The sequence below is a fragment of the Apostichopus japonicus genome, chromosome 16 (genome assembly GCF_037975245.1).
Source record: "Apostichopus japonicus isolate 1M-3 chromosome 16, ASM3797524v1, whole genome shotgun sequence".
In the NCBI taxonomy this organism is placed as follows: Eukaryota; Metazoa; Echinodermata; class Holothuroidea; order Aspidochirotida; family Stichopodidae; genus Apostichopus; species Apostichopus japonicus.
The window spans coordinates 27,417,968-27,439,836 of NC_092576.1; the positions used below are offsets into that span (position 1 = coordinate 27,417,968).

At 38.4% G+C, this 21,869-nt stretch overlaps 1 protein-coding gene across 5 annotated transcripts in view; it reads right to left on the bottom strand.

Moving 5' to 3' along the window:
- Window positions 1–21,869, bottom strand: part of LOC139982805 (2-hydroxyacyl-CoA lyase 2-like) — a 30,493-nt gene that overhangs the window by 6,441 nt on the left and 2,183 nt on the right. For 2 of the 5 annotated variants that reach the window (XM_071995902.1, XM_071995903.1), the window contains exons 2-13: window positions 20,700–20,890; window positions 20,047–20,205; window positions 14,929–15,099; window positions 13,248–13,386; window positions 11,231–11,342; window positions 8,229–8,329; window positions 6,909–7,018; window positions 6,614–6,737; window positions 4,335–4,429; window positions 3,807–3,961; window positions 2,369–2,506; window positions 411–684 (exon numbers count right to left, since the gene is read on the bottom strand). In XM_071995902.1, coding sequence (XP_071852003.1) covers window positions 411–684; window positions 2,369–2,506; window positions 3,807–3,961; window positions 4,335–4,429; window positions 6,614–6,737; window positions 6,909–7,018; window positions 8,229–8,329; window positions 11,231–11,342; window positions 13,248–13,386; window positions 14,929–15,099; window positions 20,047–20,205; window positions 20,700–20,705 — 1,584 coding nt within the window. In that variant the 5' untranslated portion in view covers window positions 20,706–20,890. The remainder of the gene's footprint in view (window positions 1–410; window positions 685–2,368; window positions 2,507–3,806; window positions 3,962–4,334; window positions 4,430–6,613; window positions 6,738–6,908; window positions 7,019–8,228; window positions 8,330–11,230; window positions 11,343–13,247; window positions 13,387–14,928; window positions 15,100–20,046; window positions 20,206–20,699; window positions 20,891–21,869) is intronic. The other 3 variants (XM_071995904.1, XM_071995901.1, XM_071995905.1) reach the window with 2 other exon arrangements.

Below are 21,869 nucleotides of genomic sequence, written 5' to 3' on the forward strand. Positions count from 1 at the left end.
GGCGGGGGGACTGGGGGGGCTGCAGCCCCCCAACCAATCGGGCAATATGCTGTGAATTTTTTGGGCACCTACAGAAAGAAAAGTAATTTGCACTGTGTTTTTCAATGGTTAAACTTATATTATTATTATTATCATTATTATTGTAACGACTTCCCCAATAATTATAACCAATATGGAAGGGTAATAACAGGGCAAATGATTGTATGCTATTGGTGTGCGATGTTATAACCGATACATGCCCTAATGATATGCACATTAACATGATGAACACCAACCATTCTTCAAGGAAATCTCTACCTCCCCCCACTCCCTGCAAGTTTATGAATGATGAAATATCAATGTCTTTTTTCTCCCCTTGCCAAACTGTTTCAAAGACAAAACCAGGATGATAATACTGAGAGTGAACTCACCGTCAAGTCACAAGCCACCCTGGTGCTGAAGATCTTTTCTTGGTCTCGTAAGATCTGAGTCCAGCAGGCGTCGTTGCCGACCACGGCTATCACCGGTATCTTATGTCTACTGAAGGTGTCAAACTCGGCCACGCTGTAACCCAGAGTCCCGTCCCCGTAGATGATCCAGACCTCGCAGTCCGGTCGACACAACTTGGCACCGAGAGCGAAACCGCCACCCACTCCCAGAGTGCCGAAGGCTCCCGGGTCCAGCCACTTCAAGGGTCCACGGGGCCTAGAGGGAAGGAAGGTTAAACGATTTAGGGATACAAAGATTTAGGAATGAAGTAAAACAGAGAATATTATACAAATACTAAACCATTACAAACAGGATATCTATGATGGCTGTTGCTATTGGTTACTGCTTGCGAGAAGATATGAACCCACGTATTATTTGCCGTTTTGTCACTCTGGCAAGCTATTGATGGAATCGAAGTAACAGAGTAACATTTTGTGGTTAATAATTCGTGCATCACTTGTGTTGGGAAAATAATAGATATCAATTTCATCAGCTCTCTTTGGACTAATGTTAAATAGATCACTGGCATACAATACTCAAGACTGTATTGTTGAAATAATAAGTATATTTTTCACCATTCAAACCAAGGGTGCATGCATGCTGTTTAATTCAGTTAGAGACGTTTTTATTAGACTGTTCACACCTCTCAACCCACCTCACCTCAAGAAACTACCCCATGTGAAGATGTTAACTGCACTACCAAATGTGTACACTTAAGTAGACTTGATAAGCTGAAGTAAGTCCACCTCATCCCCACCTTCAAAATAAAGTAACTCCTCTAAGTGTTAACTGTTCTACCTATAACATCAAAGCAAATACTGTTGTGACAATGATTTAGTTGAGACACCACACCACACCACATCCACCCCACCACAACCCCTCCTACCTCAAGTAATTCAATTTAACTATTTAAACTTCACTAACTGTGAATCAGACCAAACTAGACTTTACCAACCATACAGTAGAACTCTCTTTTCCTCTTAATAATTTCCTTCAACACGAGGATGTCAAGAACACACAACCACTGTGCCAACCAAACTAGACTTTACCGACCCTACACAAAACTGTTTCTACTGTTTATTTTCTCCTACCTGAGGATGTCACTTTATTTCCTCCCACCTGAGGATGTCACTTTATATCCTCCTACCTGAGGATGTCACTTTATATCCTCCTACCTGAGGATGTCACTTTATTTCCTCCTACCTGAGGATGTCACTTTATATCCTCCTACCTAAGGATGTCACTTTATATCCTCCTACCTGAGGATGTCACTTTATTTCCTCCTACCTGAGGATGTCACTTTATATCCTCCTACCTGAGGATGTCACTTTATTTCCTCCTACCTATGGATGTCACTTTATATCCTCCCACCTGAGGATGTCACTTTATTTCCTCCTACCTGAGGATGTCACTTTATATCCTCCTACCTGAGGATGTCACTTTATTTCCTCCTACCTGAGGATGTCACTTTATATCCTCCTACCTGAGGATGTCACTTTATTTCCTCCTACCTGAGGATGTCACTTTATATCCTCCTACCTAAGGATGTCACTTTATATCCTCCTACCTGAGGATGTCACTTTATTTCCACCTACCTATGGATGTCACTTTATTTCCTCCCACCTGAGGATGTCACTTTATTTCCTCCTACCTGATGTCACTTTATTTCCTCCTACCTGAGGATGTCACTTTATTTCCTCCTACCTAAGGATGTCACTTTATTTCCTCCTACCTGAGGATGTCACTTTATTTCCTCCTACCTGAGGATGTCACTTTATTTCCTCCTACCTGAGGATGTCACTTTATTTCCTCCTACCTGAGGATGTCACTTTATTTCCTCCTACCTGAGGATGTCACTTTATTTCCTCCTACCTGAGGATGTCACTTTATTTCCTCCTACCTGAGGATGTAAGCTGCGCTGCCTACAAAGTCCCCTCCGTCAGCTACTATGATGCTCTCCTCGTCCATCGCCTCCTCCACCTGGTAGAGGACCTTAAGAGGATTCAGGAAATGATTCACTTTATCTTCAGCTTTCTTCCTGGAATATTAAAACCAAAATACAGCGATTAACGCTTAAATACGCTAAAAAGTCATCAGGCGCGTAGCCAAGGGGGGGGGGGGTGGGGGATGGGGCGACTCCCCCTTGAGCATTTTTGTTGTTGTAAGTTTTTATGATATCCCTAGTAATTTCAAACTAGAAAATGCTTAGGCAATTTCGGCCCAAATTTTCTTGTTTGATTCGCGCCAACTCATGGTGGTGATACGCTTAGATAGTTTCCAATGCTGAATCTACGGCTCCAATAATTCGCCTACAGGTTCGCCCCTCCATTGGCAAATTCCTCGCTACGCGCCTGAAAGTCATCTCCTACTGGATGGTAGGACGGTGCACTGTAAGTTCACAATGCTAAAAGGAACAAATGTCCTTCTGAAAAGACAATGATACCAACAAACTCTCTGATTTTTGCTGTGTGGTTTAGTTCTACCATTCATCTTAGTGCTTTCGTTGATGGCTTCATCAGCTTTCCACTAGATCGACGCAGATTTTGACGTGGATTTATAACTTGTCAAGTTGAGAATGTGACAAAAGATTAAAAGGAAGAAACCAGTAATTGTGGTTGATAATGAATTGTGAAAGTGATTCAGATTACAAATATTTCCTTTTCAACTTTTTTATCTTTGGGATGTTTATATTCAATTTGTATCGCTGTATTAATTGGTACTGTATTTGCAGTGTGCAAAAAGTAATATGAACACAATATAACCTCCATTTACTTTTCAATATTTTATAAATGGCAAAACTACACTGGAGACTGCATGTTAAGGCTAGCTTCATTCATACCGACCACATGGTCTTGTCAACACATTCCCATATCTCTCAAAACAGGCAAAACTTTCAAGACAGGCAAAATCAAATTTATTTCAAATTTGTATCAACCTTTGAGATCTTGTGAACACATTCAGCCCATTATTACATCATTATATATGTCACAGTTAAGTATCTCTTTTAGTATCATTTAGTTCATTTTGGTAATTTTAAAACTCATATTTCTTTTCAACGATAAAAGTTTGAAAAGAGACCTAGGCTCTGACTCGACACTGAACTGAGGAAAAAGTAAAACAGAAGGAAAATGCCCAAGAAAGCTGCTGGACATGCTCACTACCAAAACTTGAATCACACTTAACAACTCCATTCCCCCCCCTCTGCCCCCTCCCCCCTTCCATTGAGGCTGTGACCATTTGATCATGGTGGTAGCAGGCCAAGGACAGTCCTGCAACAGAAGTGAGAGAGATCCTCTGTATCTTGGAGCAATTTCAGATATTTTACGGAGTTGACTTACAAGTTCGCCGTTTCCTTCTCTTCGTCTCTGGCCTTCAACGATTGTATCCACTCGCTGCTACAGTTGAATCCTGTCAGACCCTTGGATACCTCCAGCAAGAAGGAACCTACATCAGCCTGAACTGCCAGGGCTGGTCTCCACATGACACCGGCATTCTGAACAACAATAACAACAGCAGAAATAAGATCGATTAAAATTGATTAGAAATTAGAAAATTAATATATTATGAATGACAGGAAACTGGTAGATTGGCCACAAGAGAGCCAGTTGGGACAATTTCTTCATGCTAATATATAGATAGAAACATGAATATTCATACTATATATCTATGTCTCTGAATATGCATAGAGAGTCCTCTAAAACGTAATGAATATGTATATACTTACAAGAAGAAGTTGACTCTTGTTTCTGTTGACAGCTATGATCTTGGATCGTTTACTGAGTTAAACACACACATGAATAAATATATCTATGTCTCTGAATATGCATAGAGAGTCCTCTAAATGTAATGAATATGTATATACTTACAAGAAGAAGTTGACTCTTGTTTCTGTTGACAGCTATGATCTTGGACCGCTTACTGAGCACTTGACCGTAGTTAAGTCTGAAGTCGGGAACAGCACCTGGGAAGTGGGAGACATTTCAGAAAAGGGGGTTGAATGCCTTGGAAGCACAGCACATAAGTGAACCACTGGTGGAAGGGTTCTCAAATTCATCACAGATAGGGTCTCATTGGGGGTGTGTGTAATGCGAGAATGTTACCAGTTCATAGGCTGGGGTAGATAGGTGTGCATAGGTACAGGTCGGTGAGGGGTGAAGTAAGTCAGAGTAGATACCAGTCACTTCACCCAACTCCAGTCATTTTTCTGGTGATTTCTCTGACCGGAATCTGGTCGTCGAATAGTCGGTTTCCGCATTACCTCAGCAGGAAGAATTTTACAAGGTTCTCCCTATCGTATTACTCTTGATATTCAGAGGTTGGCAAATGCCTTGTCGAAACAATGCAAACACGTCTCATGAGAAATCAGATTTAAAAAAAACAAGAGAGAAATGCCAAAAGGGTTTTTCAAGAAAAATGTTGAAAAGGAAAGATGACAACCTGACGATAATTTGCATATTGTATCTACAAGCGATCTGATTTGTTACTGATATACTGATATATACCATTAAACAGTAAACCTTCAAGAATGTTGTAAGTGTACAGGTTTTATATTACAACTCCTGCTACAGTCTTAAAATAAGGAAACTTTCAATATCATCTCCAAACCAGCACTTTTGTATGTAGTATATTTTAAGGCACATTTTATATGTAGTATATTATAAGGCACATTTTATATGTAGCATATTTTAAGGCACATTTTGTATGTAGCATATTTAAATGCACATTTTGCATGTAGCATATTGTAATGCACATTTTGTATAGCATATTGTAATGCACATTTTGTATGTAGCATATTGTAATGCACATTTTGTATGTAGCATATTGTAATGCACATTTTGTATGTAGAATTTGTAATGCACATTTTGTATGTAGTATATATTGTAATGCACATTTTGTATGTAGCATTTTGTAATGCACAGTTTGAATGAAGCATTTTGTAATGCACATTTTGTATGTAGTATATTTTAACGCACATTTTGTATGTAGTATATTGTAATGCACATTTTGTAAGTAGTATATTGTAATGCACATTTTATATGTAGCATATTGTAATGCACATTTTGTATGTAGTACATTTTAATGCACCTTTTGTATGTAGTATATTTTAAGGCACATATTAAATGCAGCATATTTTAATGCACATTTTGTATGTAGCATATTTCAATGCACATATTAAATGCAGAATAATTTAATGCACATTTTGTATGTAGCATATTGTATTGCACATTTGGTATGTATCATATTGTAATGCACAATTTGTATGTAGTACATTTTAATGCACATTTTGTAGGTAGTATATTTTAATGCACATTTTGTATGTAGTACATTTTAATGCACAATTTGTATTTTGTATGAAGCATATTTTAATGCACATATTAAATGCAGCATATTTTAATGCACATTGTATATGTATCATATTGTATTGCACATTTGGTATGTATCATATTGTAATGCACAATTTGTATGTAGTATATTGTAATGCACATTTTATATTCAGCATATTGTAACACACATTTTGTATGTAGTACATTTTAATGCACATTTTGTATGTTGCATATTGTTATGCACATGCAATTTATTTTATATATAATTTGTATGTACCATATTGCATATTGTTATGCACATGCAATTTATTTTATATATAATTTGTATGTACCATATTGTATTGCACATTTTGTATGTATCATATTGTATTGCACATTTGGTATGTATCATATTGTAATGCACAATTTGTATGTAGTATATTTTAATGCACATTTTGTATGTAGCATATTGTTTCTGTATGCACATGCAATATATTTTATATATTTTGTATGTATCATATTGTATTGCACATTTCATATGTATTATATTTTATTGCACATTTTGTATGTAGCATATTGAAAACTGGTTGTTGTCCCTCACTTTTCAAGACTACAAAATTTTGCACTGATGGTCAGGAAGCAATGACAAGTTTTTAAGGCTCCAACAACATGCAATTCGACATACAAAAACCCAAAATTAAGTTGCACTAAACCTCAACGTCGCAATTTTGGCCCAATTTTCAAGGTCATATTTTCTCCAAAGAACAAGAGTCGAATCCAAGAGGTGACATGCCGAGAGATACTGAAGATTTGATGATTTGAAAAATGAAAAGTCTACTCACCGGCTAAAATAACCACATCTGCTTCTTTCAAAGCGTCCCTCCTTCTCTGACGGATATGTAGAGGACTGTTCCTTCCCAGCATGCCTCTGGTCATTCCGCCCAAGAAGCATGGTATACCCATTGCCTGTTAAGGATTCAAATGTTGAATGTTAATTTTTAGGGGGCGATGCTGCACAGAGTAAATACCAAATAAAAAATAATAACACTTTCTCAATTTTTTTCTCCAAAATTGTTTCTCCCATTTTTGGTGACATTGCATGCGTGTTAACACACGTGTGTGAAAAATGAACGTCACCTCTAGTGCTTTCCTGAGCTCGTCGACTGGAGTTGGAGGTAAGGTGGCTTGACTACCGAGGATGATAAGAGGTTTCTTCGCACGACTGACTAATTCTACAGCTTGCTGTACTGTAAAGATAGAAAAAGGAAATGAGTATGTGAATGTCTATAGTTCAACACTCTGATTTATCCTAACTTTATATATCAATACTACTGACTGACTAATTCTACAGCTTGCTGTACTGTAAAGATAGGGAAAGAAATGAGTATGTGAATGTCTATAGTCCAACCCTCTGATTTATCCTAACTCTATATCAATACTACTGACTGACTAATTCTACAGCTTGCTGTACTGTAAAGATAGGGAAAGAAATGAGTATGTGAATGTCTATAGTCCAACCCTCTGATTTATCCTAACTCTATATATCAATACTACTTTAAAAGGTCGATATTTTTGGGCTCTGCTAATATATTTTCCAGAGACTTGGTTTATCGGCAGAAGCAAGAGGAAAGTGCTCGCTTGGAGCGAGGCCAGTGAATAAATTAATTCCTGCCATATCTGAATAACTCTAGGACTTCTCTGAATTTGCAAGATAAGGTAATATATCAAAGAAGGCATCTAAAAACAAGCTGATGTAGCCCTCAACTTTGATGTCGCCCTCAACTTATAATACAAGCCCTTCTCAGCTTAGCCAATTCGGCTTAATACCAAAGCGTCTGTACCCATCAGATGAAGCATTGTTGGATCCAGGTGTCAAAACGGTTTCGAACCTCTGGACATACAATCAGTGTCCATAGCCTAGCCTGGTTAGGGTGTCCACATATAAAGTGGAAGGCCCGGGTTCGAATCCCGGTGGAGGCTGGAAGGTTTTTCCACTGTTCTGAATTTTCCAACTAATTACAATTGCAACTATATATATATATACATATCTATATTTATCCTCTGATTAATCGCATTAACAGCTCCTTCAGCTGTAAGATAAGCCTTAACAGTGGGGTTATTCACAACTGGAAAACTACATTTTGTTGCAATCTAAGAACACCAATAAACATGTCAGCTTGATCAAGGGCACCATACAAACAAAAGTAGTTCACATCAAACGTTGGAAAAAGCCAACAGTACCCTCAGAGGTTAAAAAGCTGGCATCCACTACTTTACAATTTCAAAGCCCCCCCTCCCCATACCCCTTCTACACCCTGATTTCTACCTTGAGATATCATGGCAGATCAGTGTTATGATAGTTAATAGAAAATAAAAATTAGAAAATAAAGCAAGTTGACAAGATTTTGTGACTTGTTTAAGGTGCAAAATTCGACTTTGGAGAAGTGTCGGCTTTACCTTGGCCCGATGAAGCTATTGGTCTCTTGACAGGCAGAGGACCGTATTCCCTCAGTTCGAAACCGCCGGCGAATATGTTACCTACTAGAGACATAGTGTACCTGGAAGAGGAATAGATAAAAAAAAAAAATGTAAAATGTCAGTATTTTGGAGCACTTTTTAATATAATTATGCATAAATGAAACACCTGTGTAAAAGTGTACGTGGTTTAGTCAATGCCTATCACTGACTGCCAAAACACCTGTGTAAAGTGTGCATGGTTTTGTTAATGCCTATCACTGACTACCAAACACCTGTGTAAAGTTTGCATGGTTTTGTTAATGCCTATCACTGACTACCGAAACTCCCTTGTAAAGTGTGCATGGTTTTGTTAATGCCTATCATTGACAACCAAAACACCTGTGTAAAGTGTGAGTGGTTTTGTCAATGCCTATCATTGACTACCGAAACACCTGTGTAAAGTGTGAGTGGTTTTGTCAATGCCTATCACTGACTGCCAAAACACCTGTGTAAAGTGTGCGTGGTTTTGGTCAATGCCTATCACTGACGACCGAAACACCTGTGTAAAGTGTGAGTGGTTTTGTTAATGCCTAACACTGACTACCAAAACACCTGTGTAAAGAATGTGCTCTTCCCTGTAGGTGTCATATTATCTGGCACAGGAATTTCCCCCACAAAACAAAAAAGATTTATAGCTGGTACAATGAATCGTATACATTTGTTAACCATCCAACCAGCACTCTACCAGTTGGTTAACCTAGGTGGCCATGGTAACCAAATTTGAATGCTGGTAGTGTCGTTTATCGACACCATTCAAGGTACTGCCGTATAGAAAGGTAAATCGATATTAAGACTTCGAAACAAATAGTGTCAAACTGTTACATCACAACCAACGAAGGATATTACAAATGATCGCAGCGATACGTACGTTAGCGTGCCTTGTTTTACAAAGGATTTCCTGGTTGCAAATATTGTAAAACTTGTTATTAAAAATAAAGTTATTCCACACTATTTGTGGAACATCCCATCTCAATATCGTGTTCCTGACTTGAAATGTGGTTGATTGAATGTTACCTATTTTGACAGGCTAAACCTTCTAAGTTTTACTCCACCAGGAGTGTTGCCATCCGGGCGATTGTTCTTCGAAAGCTCTGATGAGTCTATCATAATCTTCTCGTTGGTTTATCCTTGAAAGCTGATACATTTTGAATGCTTGCCTAGCTGACAATGTGCTCAACATATTAAAAGTCCATATAGATGTATCTTTTTGGTTCATATATTCTTTTCATCTGTGGATAATTGATTGAAATATTATACAGAAAAACAAGGACATTTTCCCTAAAAACTGCCCTGCTGATAATGTTCATTCTGCTGTTGCCAGATGCAATCTACAGAATATAACAAACTTTTGAGAAAATATTCATAACTTCACAAAAAAATTAAAAATCCTATGAGAATCTGTTTAAAAAAAAAAAATTTACCCAGAATATTATCAGCAACTCGACTGTTGCAACCAAACTTCAGCCACCAAAAAATCTTCCTAATGTTACCTTTGTTTTTAAAAAATACCGTCCCTCTGCCATTTCTTCATTAAATGAAATACTATGAGAATGCTTCTCTTTTTTTTATGCTTATTTTTTTGGGCCATAATATTCTAAGAATAATATTCCCTGAAGACAGTGGATATGTTATAATCCGAACCGTGACATGTTTCTAAACGTCAACAACCAACTACAAACAAACAAACTAAGATTTACAGTCAAATGCTGTATCATTAAACTGTAGATGTGAGCACTACAAAACAACATGTTACCATAGATACGGTAGCGATGCATTGAGTTCCCTATTGATGAGATTATGGTTCAAATACTGTATCATTAAATTGTAGATGTGAGTACAACAAAACAACATGTTACCATAGATACGGCAGTGATGTATTTGAGTTCCCTATTGATGAGATTATGGTTCAAATACTGTATCATTAAACTGTAGATGTGAGCACTACAAAACAACATGTTACCATAGATACGGTAGCGCTACCGTAGCGATGCATTTGAGTTCCCTATTGATGAGATTATGGTTCAATACTGTATCATTTTATACTGTGGATGTGAGCACTACAAAACAGCATGTTACCATAGATACGGTAGGATGCATTTGAGTTCCCTATTGATGAGATTATGGTTCAAATACTGTATCATTAAACTGTAGATGTAACTTCCTGTGTTTATCAACTGCTCTATGGGAATTACGCCAATATTTGACAATGAGCGCTTATATTTTATATTGTATTTTAAATTTGGGCAGTTTACTTTTCAGAGAACAATGTTGATCAATTTATCAATAGTATAAATACATCAAAACAGCTGGCCTTCAAAAGTTTACACGTCTACCTACACAGGCTTTTTCGTATTACTACAACCTACTGTAAATTAAGAAGTTCAAGCAATCAATTATTAATTTCTTTGGCTTTGAAAATATCTGCTGAAATTTGGAAAGCTTCTTGTTTGTGTAGGGATTTATGCAAATGAAGTTGCATTGTTTTCTCACATAGAATGAAATGCAGTTTCTCTCTGACAAACAGTACTGTATTCTTACAATTAATTGACAAAAAACGTGTTTTTTCTGCTTCTTCTTCTTTCTTGAATATGCATATCTACATCAATCTGCATTTTAATGCAACATCACAATGCACTGTGTATATAGTTCATTTCTCTTATGCATAATCATTATGCATATACAGTATATGCATAATAAAAATGATGCATATATATATATTCATATCAATTTATAAAGTACCACCAAAATCATTCACTCCCTCTCTAAGATATTATCCATGGCAAATGTTCTTGTTTGTGAAGTATATATACATGCGTGGGAAGTGTTCTTATTTCTGGTTCAAGGAAATGCCCTTTTTCGATACGCTATATGCTTACAACTAAAGCTAACTACAGTACTGTACACTGTAATATAAAGGCGATCCTACAAATCACTCCACTCACATGTTGACAATTTTACTCATTAAATCTCCTTTTGGTGAGTTCAATCCGGCCCCCTTCAGTACGTTCTGGTAGTCGTAGAGGACGTCAATGGGGAACTCAACGAATACTGGACCTGGAAGTATAAATGTTATGAGTGATATAGATATATATATATATGTATATACATAAATACATATATATATATATATATCTATATATATATATATCTATATATATATATCTATATATATATATATATCTATATATATATATATATATATATATATGAGAATTGAATGTGTAGCAAGTGGTACGACAGATATATAGTAAATCAATAAAGAATAACACACCAGAAAAATTCCACTTCACGACCTGTTTCGTCCTTTTGGGACACATCAGGCGAAGGTACCTTCGGGCTTAGGTTCGTGACACGAAGATCCAGGGTTCGATTCCTACCTTCGCCTGATGGGTCCCAAAAGGACGAAACCGGTCGTGAAGTGGAATTTTTCTGGTGTACTATTCTTTATTGATTTACTATATATATATATAAATATATTTGATATATATATATGAAAAACATATATATAAAACAAAGTTTCATTTTGATTTATTTCACACCATAATACAAAAGACAATACAAGACACCTTGACAATACAGGTCACATGGTCTAGGGTTGACACAGAAAAGTCTGTCCAGCAGACTCATGTCCACTGTGGTCCCTGTACATACAAAACAATAATACATTAAGAGAAGTTGGAATGCCTAGCAGCATATATAGAAACACACTAGTCTGGAGTGCTACAAGCATAGGGTTACCATCTCTTATGCGAACGGGGGGTTCAGCCTTCTTCGCCTTTGTGGGAAACATTTGTTAGGATGTGGGTGGCCAAATTCCAACTCAACCTCATTGCTAAATTTATGCCTTGTCCGATCAGATCCGTGGAAATGGTTGAAGCACTGTTACTATTGACAATTTCAGACCACCTTGTATAATAAACTAAAAGTTGTTGGAAGGACCTAAAGGTAAGCACGTTTTTTTATGAAAGGTTTCTAAATCTACCCTGAATGGTCGTGTCAGCGGCAAAAGAGAGGCCATATCTGGAGTAATTTGGTAAGCTCATACTGGCAGTACAGACAGGTATTAACCCAGTCACTATTTCCTGTATTTACAGTAAGTAGAATGCAGTCACTACTGCACATATGAGATAGTGTCACGTGTGTGACAGCTCAGAGCAGGAAATAGTCACTGCCTTTTGTTGCCAGGCTCACAATCATTAGCCACTGGCATAAAATAATTAGCCAGTGCCTAACAAGTCTACTTGATAAAAGCAACAATTCTCTAGAGCTGGCATATTCATTGAATTATTAAAATACAAAAGCGACATCTGACTGTTCTGACAGAAAAAAACGTTAGAGCATTTTTTAAAATTTATTTATTCTTTATTTAATTTCGCCTGAATTTTGATGCCAGCGTGTCACAAACTCTGCAGGACAGGCAGGACAGTCACCATGTGACAGTATAACACAATCAGGAACACACTGTTGTACACACTATAGTCACTCAGTGCAGGAGGATACTGTACATTCAATATGATGACATCTGAAGGATACAGTCACTGTGTGACAGCTGACATCTGAAGGATACAGTCACTGTGTGACAGCTGATATCTGAAAATACAGTCACTGTGTGACAGCTGACATCTGAAGGATACAGTCACTTTGTGACAGCTGACATCTGAAAATACAGTCACTGTGTGACCGCTGACATCTAATGGATACAGTCACTGTGACAGCTGACATCTGAAGGGTACAGTAACTGTGTGACAGCTGACATCTGAAGGATACAGTCACTGTGTGACAGCTGACTGCAACAAAGTCAGAGCTACCAGAAGTTAATATCACAAATGTTTAGATCCTATCTAACACAAAATGTTAAAATTTTGTGTTGGGGGTTTGTTAATGAACTTAAATACAAAATGTGACTGACTTGATATCAATAACTAAATATTCATTTAAGTTTAACTTAATTTTACATACCTGGCGTATCAGACTGGGCCACCCGTATGGCCTCCCTCAAGACTGGGGCGATATCTCGGACGGTTTGGACTGCTGCGCAAAACTTGCAGAGCGGTTTAAATAACGACATCTGATCTATATTTTGGAGGGCACCTCGACCCTGAAAATGAAGGATATATAAACTTTACACACATAAGGGCATACTGTACAATGATCTCTCTCCCTGGTTAACGAACATTTTGCAATCAAGCTTTGAGCAACACGATGTGTCCCCCCCCCCCCGTTTCATCTGAACTCCACAAAGGGGAGGCAGACTTAAAGCATCAGTAGGGTGGGAGGGAGGGAGGGAACATCCACTTTTTTATCCCAACATTTTGACTTTTGAGATGAAAAAAAAACAAATTTTTGCACCTGCTATTTCAAAGAAGAGTCTACACAGTAGGCTTTGATTAATCAGGACGGTGATAATGATTTTGTTAAAATCTGCTTAATTTGAATATCTTAAACTGCAAACTTTGCACAGATTGTCTTTATGTCAAACACTTCGGTCTCGTACCCTAAAATATTACGCAGCACACACATTATTAACAACATTTTGCTTGTAAAAGCACCATTGCTCACTCAATCCCCCCCCCCCCCCCAATTATTAAGACCCTAGGTCTCGTATACTGTATACATACATTTTGTACTGTTTGTGTCTTGGTTGGGGGAGGGGGAATCATGGAAATCAGTTTGTATCCACAGCAGAACCATAAACCACATTCGCCCTACTGTATGCAAACCCCCTTCAACTACTGTAGGCCTACCCATGTCCCTATTCCCAGTTAGCTTACACATGTTTATCAAGACAGGCAGACTTAACACTAGAGTCCTATTGTCCTACTGTACTGTACAGTAGTTCAACACTCATCCCATTCTTGTTTTTTTTCTTTCCCTTTCAGATATCTCCAACTGCACCTGTGTAGCTGTAGATAGTCCACCCATTCTGTACGTGGCTTGGGGTCAAATTCACTCCAGCAGGAAGCATAGACCTTCACTTAGAGATCATTGAGCTTGTCCATACAACAATACAGTACTGTAAATTCTATTGGCTAAACTGGTGTCTAAGAAAGTTCTTTCTTTACTGTACAGTACAATGTCGACCAGGTTGTAGTATTGGCCACCTACTGTGAAGAGCCTACAATACAGTATAATGCCATACTGTATGTACAATGTCGACCCTGTTGTAGTACTGGCCACCTACTGTGAAGAGCCTACAATACAGCATAATGCCATACAGTATGTACAATGTCGACCACTTTGTAGCATTGCCCCCCCCCCCGTATTGTGAAATGACTACAATACAGTACAGTTGCCATACAGTACAATGTTGACCACATTGTACATATTGTTGGCCCCCTACTGTGAAAAGCCTACAAATACAGTATAATGTCGAACACGTTGTATTGGCCACCTAATGTGCAAAGCCTACAATAGAGCATTATCCTGATCATGAAAATTTGGTTCCCATCAAGACCCAAATGAATGTCCCATCTACGGCGATGTCGAGAAGTCTTTTGAGAAACAGCTTTGCTGACTACGAGATGGCAGATGAAGGAAGTGGATCATAAGGCCCCGATGTGGGGGTTAATCGGGGGGGGTGTTTGCTTTTTGTGGAGTAAAGACATGCATCCTGGGAGAAGTGATGTAAATATCTTCATACCTTTAATAGCGAAACAGCTGCTCCTCCCATTAACAGGACAGGAGTCTCTGCCATCTGTGCGTTCTTCACCGCTGTGATGGTGTTTGTGAGACAGGGGCCCGCGGTCACCACAGCCGCACCGATGGCACCGGTCATCCTGGCCACTGCATCGGCGGCAAAGACAGCCGTAACCTGGGAAACAAAAAAATTGAAACAATTTGACTGAAGTACTATAGCAGAACTACTGTACAAACACTGATTATAGCTGGCATTGGAGCAGAGATAGGAATTTATGATATTCAAATTGGATTTCTCATATATAAATAAAGTCATAGATATATGTGATGAGACAAGTGAACATCAAACTAGCTGTCTGTTTTCATACAGCTCTGTCATGATTGTTTAAATTACAAATCTCCACTTTTTGGGAAACCATATAAATACAGTATTGTTCATACATATTCCCCACACCATAGGATCATAGTTTTGGTCCCCAACATGAAAAGTAAGTCACACGTTGGAGACCTGTGAGTGTGCTGAGTCACTGTTTAACAGACTGTACATCCCTCCTTATACAACCTACAGTAGAGCCTATAGACCCATCTACATTTTTCACTGTCAGAACCTTCTTGAATACTGTAGTAGGTGATTGCTTCTGTTATTACTTTGATAAGTTCTACCCATATGGCACCTATGTTCTACAGTAGTAGCCAGCCTGCTGTTACCTCTTGTTGTTATTATTGGAATCATGGTATTATGACAAAGCAAATTTTTTGGGCCTGAACATTGTTTTATCTCTGACAGAGTATGCTTTGATCACAGAGAGGGGTTCACCCGGTTCACCAATCAGCCTTTAGTTAGTGTTCATGTTTTGTAGGCAGGTTCTGTATGCATTAATCTTGTATTGGTAGGAGACGAACCATATATTTGTTGGTATTTAATGACCTTTACATGCATAACTGTACGGTCAAAAAGTTTATGAACGTTTAGACTAGTTGATAGACAAGTTTAAAGGTGATAGGTCTGTTTTCTACTGTATACAGCAAACAGTGTACAGTTCATGACAGATATATTTCCATGACGAACGAAGTAGATAAATATGTTCAGTGTGATTGATGTTACGATGGTGCAACTTAAAGAAAATGTATGGAGGGAGAAAAAAAAACAAAATTCTAGACAACCGTATGTGCTTACTAAAATCTACAAGCAAACCATTTTATGGAACTATAAAGTCTGTAAAGGGTTTTAGAGGAAATTTTGTCAAAGTTAGACTGATTTCACTACATGATACAGAAGGAGATAAACTGTACAAAACTGCTAGAGCAAGTAGATGAGAAAGTGTAACAGTAAGTGAGAGGACAGGTGAATCAGAAAAGCACAGTACTTGAGTGTGATTCAGTCAACAGCACTACTCCAGATAGAGGGTGCTCAGGTTGTGGGGAGACAGGTAAGCGAGGAACGAAGTAAATAATTTATCCGGTACATTGCACAGCAATTTGCTGTGCAAAAGCGGGAAAATTGTTATGCAAGTGCAAAGATGCATGTATGGTATATGTAAGCAGCTTTTGTTAACATGTACACAGGAACCATGGTATTTTACACAGGAACCATGGTATTTTACACAGGAACCATGGTATTTTACACAGGAACCATGGCATTTTACACAGGAACCATGGCATTTTACACAGGAACCATGGCATTTTACACAGGAACCAGGGTATTTTACACAGGAACCAGGGTATTTTACACAGAATCCAGGGTATTTTACACAGGAACCAGGGTGTTTTATAAGAAAGGAAGTTGAAAAAGCCTGTTACTGTACACTGTACTGTAGATGTACCAAATTTGAACACTTAACTGTGTTTTTTAAATTATTGCCCTGGTGATTGAAACAGTGAGGTTATGTGTAAAATAATATAGTAGAGTGTTGTGGTCAAGTGGTAAAAGGCAGTCGGCTTGTAACATAAGGTTTGCAGGTTTGAGTCCTGGCCAGATCATTGCATTGTGTCCTTGGGCTCCATTGAATCTTTACCCAGGTCACCAGCTGTATCAATTGGGACTTGTGAGGTAACTTGTAAATATACAGTAGTCCCATGCACCGGTTTGCAGCTGCACCCTATGGGGAAATCCCCCAAGGGACACATTGACATGGTTGTGCACTGTAGTGCCCCAGAAGGGATTGTTTGAATTGTGCACACTTTGGTGGGTGGGTGTGACGACAAGTCAACAATGACCAGGGGTTAAGTGTTGTAAAGTACTGTACTCCTGTGATGACCCTTGGCCTTGAACCAAACTGTAAAACCTTCAATTTTCAACCAAAGCACTGATAATACAGTGAACTGTATACTGTATCTCTCTATTTGGATTTCATCATTGTACAGTTGCAGGTACAGTATGACACCATTAACTAGCTTTAGCTCATTTAAGTCTCTGCAATGAAAATATTGTATAAAGCTATGCACCCAAGCATCACAACCTACCAGTTGATTGTTCATACAATTACATATGTTTTGTTTTTAAACAACCATCTATAGTATTGTTCAAAGAAATTTGGGCTCTTTTGTGAAGAACTTATTATCTTTTTCTTTAAAAGAAAGATAAAAGTTCATAATTATTCAATAATGTATTTTATTATGTTTTGCATAGACAGGCCTACAGTAGTTTGTGAGTGTACAGTATATATATACTACTTAAGGTTCATTTATCAAAAACAAAACAAAACAAAATGTCCCATGGTCTGGACGGACAAGCAGTTTTGAAGACTTTGCGGCCCGGGCTAGGACATAGCGTCCCGGCCACGGAATTCTGTGTATTTGTAACAATGCTGGCATTACTTAAGAGTGCTAATTATTGTCAAAATAAATCTACTGTACAACTCTGATGAATGTGCAGTATACATTATGTGCTCAGGCTAAAATAGCTGCAAGCAAACATACCGTACTGTTACTACTGTACATGAACAGAGCTCTGTGTTTGAGATGTCTGCAGTCGATTGATTCTCGGCAAACTTACTCAAATTAATTAAGACATGATCTGCCACAAGGACAATAAATTTGTTTACCTCTGCACTAAAGTACAACAAATTGTTGACTTGACCATTCCACAATCTACACAACGCGATACCCCTTGGACGATGAAATCACTGTAACAACTGTACACAGATTCACAAATTAATGTGTGTGTATTCTATACAGTTCCTGATAATGACAGAATTTAGCTTCCAGGCCCTGTACTAACAGGGAGCTGCTACTGTAGAAGATACAGTGTTCAACAACCACCTTGTACTGTAGCATGTACTAGGTATATACTCAGCAAGGCAGACCTACTGTGTAGGACAGGAGCAAACTGTGCACTATCTACTGTGACTCTGTACTGTACTGTACAGTATGATACTGTAACTGTAATGTAATGTAACATACTGTTACATATTGTACTGTATCAATGATAATACTGTACCTCTGTAACGTACTGTACTGTAACAAACTGTACTGTAACTTACTGTAACTTTGTATCTATTGTACTGTAACTACAGCATGTACTGTACTTTAATACAGTATCATACTGTTACTCTGTAATGTACAGCTCTACATATTGTAACTGTACATATCATACTGTAAAGTAATGTTCTGTTACGTGCAGTATATATACTGCACAGTATCATACTGTTACTCTGTAATGTACAGCTACATACTGTAACTGTACTGTACTGTATGTGTCATACTGTAAATCTTAATGTTATGTTACGTTCTGTATAGATATTGTAAAGTAACTGTAACTGTACTGTATCATACTGTAACTGTACTGTACTGTATGTGTCATACTGTAACTCTTAATGTTCTGTTACGTGCTGTATAGATACTGTACAGTATCATACTGTAACCGTAACTACAAACTGTACTGTATCATACTGTAACTCTGTAACATACTGTACTGTATCATACTGTACAGTGTACAGTAACTCTTAATGTACTGTTACGTACAGTACTGTATCTGTATAGTACAGTATCATACTGTTACTTAACTGGCTTGAAGAAGCTGTTCGCTATAACTTTATTCAATTCTGGCAGCCCCTAGATGCGATATATATGAAAAATCTCATATTTAACGATATTAAACACATGTGGCCAAAAATCTCAAATCGCATCAACTCAAAAAATAGAACTACTGTACATGTAGGTAGATATTTCAGCATGGCCATCAATAATTCTCATTCTGGGAATGATTAATGAATATATAGCAACAAACTGAAACATTCCCCCAAAAGATAAAAGCTCTCTAATTTACTTTGTGTATGATCTAAATGGTAAACAGGTACAGTAACGGGGAATAATTTACCCAGTGTTGATCACTTCGCACACGCTATATACAAAAACGGTCAAATTGTTGTGCATATTAAGATATATAGCAGTTTTTTGGGGTACAAAGGAGCCCAAAGTAAATTTTATAAACATACTTTAAGCCAGTGAGCTTTCAAAAATACGAAACACCAAAGTTTTAACAACAAATAAATCCCAAGGTTATCCTCTTTTCAATATCATGGCTACTTTTTTAAGATTGGTGGTCCGTTCCCCCACCCCCTTCCCTCTACACTCTCCTAATGAAGAATAAAGAAAAACAGGGATTACATTTGGAGAATTTGAAAACACTTTTTTCTTCTCGCATAATAATACATGTACGGCAAACGCTACTTGGCTTTGCAAGGAGTCTGCCTTACCATGACGACCTATTAAGGCCCGGTCACACTATACAGATTTTTTATCAAAATGCTATCCGATTTTCCCCTAGGAACCAAAACAGCCAGTTTTTTGTTCGGGTCTTCTAGCCACGGTGATAAAGGACCTGATTTGCTATCTATTGAGCCATTCCGATGTGGAGTTAGCCCTCTCCTAACTTTTGATATTGACTCCATTTCCTTTTATCGGATAGCTATCCAATTTCTCTTCCAATTTTTATCATTTTTCGGTGTGACGTCACTTCAGAATGTAGTCCGTTCCAGATCTGGAGTAGGTTTTCGAATATTCCACTGCAGTCATTACATTCACTACCACAAACCTCACTCTTCGACCTATAATCGGAAAAATCGGTCCGTTTTCCGATAAAATATCGCTGTAGTGTGACCAGGGCTTTACCATGGCTTACCTCATGCCTCGTGTTTATCACTCGGATGCCTTCTCTCTCCGCTGCGACGTTAATCGGTGAAATGTGACCTCCGCATAGTGTGAAGAGGAACTTGACCCCATGAGCTTTCAGAACCTCAGCCACGATGTCACCTCCATTACTCTTGCTGTTTACAACAGGCTATGAAAATATGAAAAAAGCAAATTATTATGAAATGTGATTGCAAACTGAGGGGAGGGAGGGGAGGGAGGGGATGGGGGGAGGAGGGGATGGGAGGGGAAGGAGGGGATGGGAGGGAGAAGGTGGGGGAGGGGCAGGGATGTGGGGTTTTGAATGTAATGCGGTACTTGACCCCATGAACTTTCAGAACCTAAACCGAAGGGTTGAAATAAGCGGGCGCCCAGGCGCTATTTGGGCCCGCAAGCACTAAAATAGCGCCCCTGGACATGAAAATACAATACGCACAGGCGCTACTTTGTCGGCAAATAAGCGCCCGCATACTCCTGTAAATATCAGCCTTATCATGCACTGCACCGAAGCCTGAAACTACATTGCATGCTAGTGCTATATAGTAACTGCTAGCGATTTGATAAATCACTGATCGATCGGGTGCGTGCACAATAGCACTGGTGCACATGGTTTATATATCGCACAACACCTGTACTGATACGTACGTACATGCCGTACTTGAATTTTGTTTCTCCTTTTTAGCTCCTGGTAGTGAGAAAATAGCTCCTGGTCCTTCTGAAATTGCCACGAACCAGGAGCGACTTTTTTAGAAAGTGGCTCCTGGTCCAGAAATCATTATTTTAACCCTTGCCTCAGCCACGATGTCACCTCCATTACTCTTGCTGTTTACAGCAGGCTATGAAAATATGAAAAAAGCAAATTATTATGAAATGTGATTGCAAACTGAGGGGGAAGGAGGGGATGGAAGGGAAAGGGAGGGGATCGAGGGAGGAGGAAAGGTGGTGGAGAGGCAGGGATGGGGGGTTTTGAATGTAATGTGGTCCATGTCATCTTTCACTTGCAGAAAAGACCAATAAGTTGATAACAATTTGAAGTGAGCTCTAATTATTCACTCCCCAGCTTGTCTTTGCTCCCATAGTCAGTGACTCGTTGATTTGATATAATATTTTTCGATATATAGCTTAAGTTCAAGGATTGCTCGGTGCTTGTATACATAGGTACAGATAACACATGCCTGACATATTGTAGTACCCTTAAATAAGGCTAGTGTACTGCTGTAAAGTTGTAGCATTGCATGGGCATGAGCCCTGGCAAATGAATCCCAGTTTGTGTAGTGCAAATCTTCAATGTAAACTAAACACAGTGTTTAAAAGCTAGTAACTTATAAGGGAGTTACTGCAGAATACCACTCTTGGAACCGTATAATTTGTACGGCTTAGCCAGCTACGCAGTCACTCATTTGGGACAAATATTTTTCAGAATGATGCATCACTACAATGTGTTGTCTGTACTGTACATGCATAATTACAATACAAGAATGTAGTAATATTGTAGGCCTCTAGGCTAGCACTAGGTCTTTGCACTAAATGAAAGCCTTGAAAAGTATCTTGTTTGACTGCACATGGGGCATAGGCTCTTTGTTCGTGGTCAATGAGCCACAACGCAGAATAGGCTGGCATTTACTGGAACAAAATATATCTAAAGGCCTTCAAGGGAGTTTCCAGTGTAGCTACCTTGATAACAAGAATTAAGTACAGTAGTATACATTTAAAAATGTAACAGTTCCTTGGGCAGTGAAAGTAAGTGTGTACTGTAACAACATAGCTGGATGCAAGGTGAAGTTAAATTATAGTTGCAGGGTACTCTGCAATTGC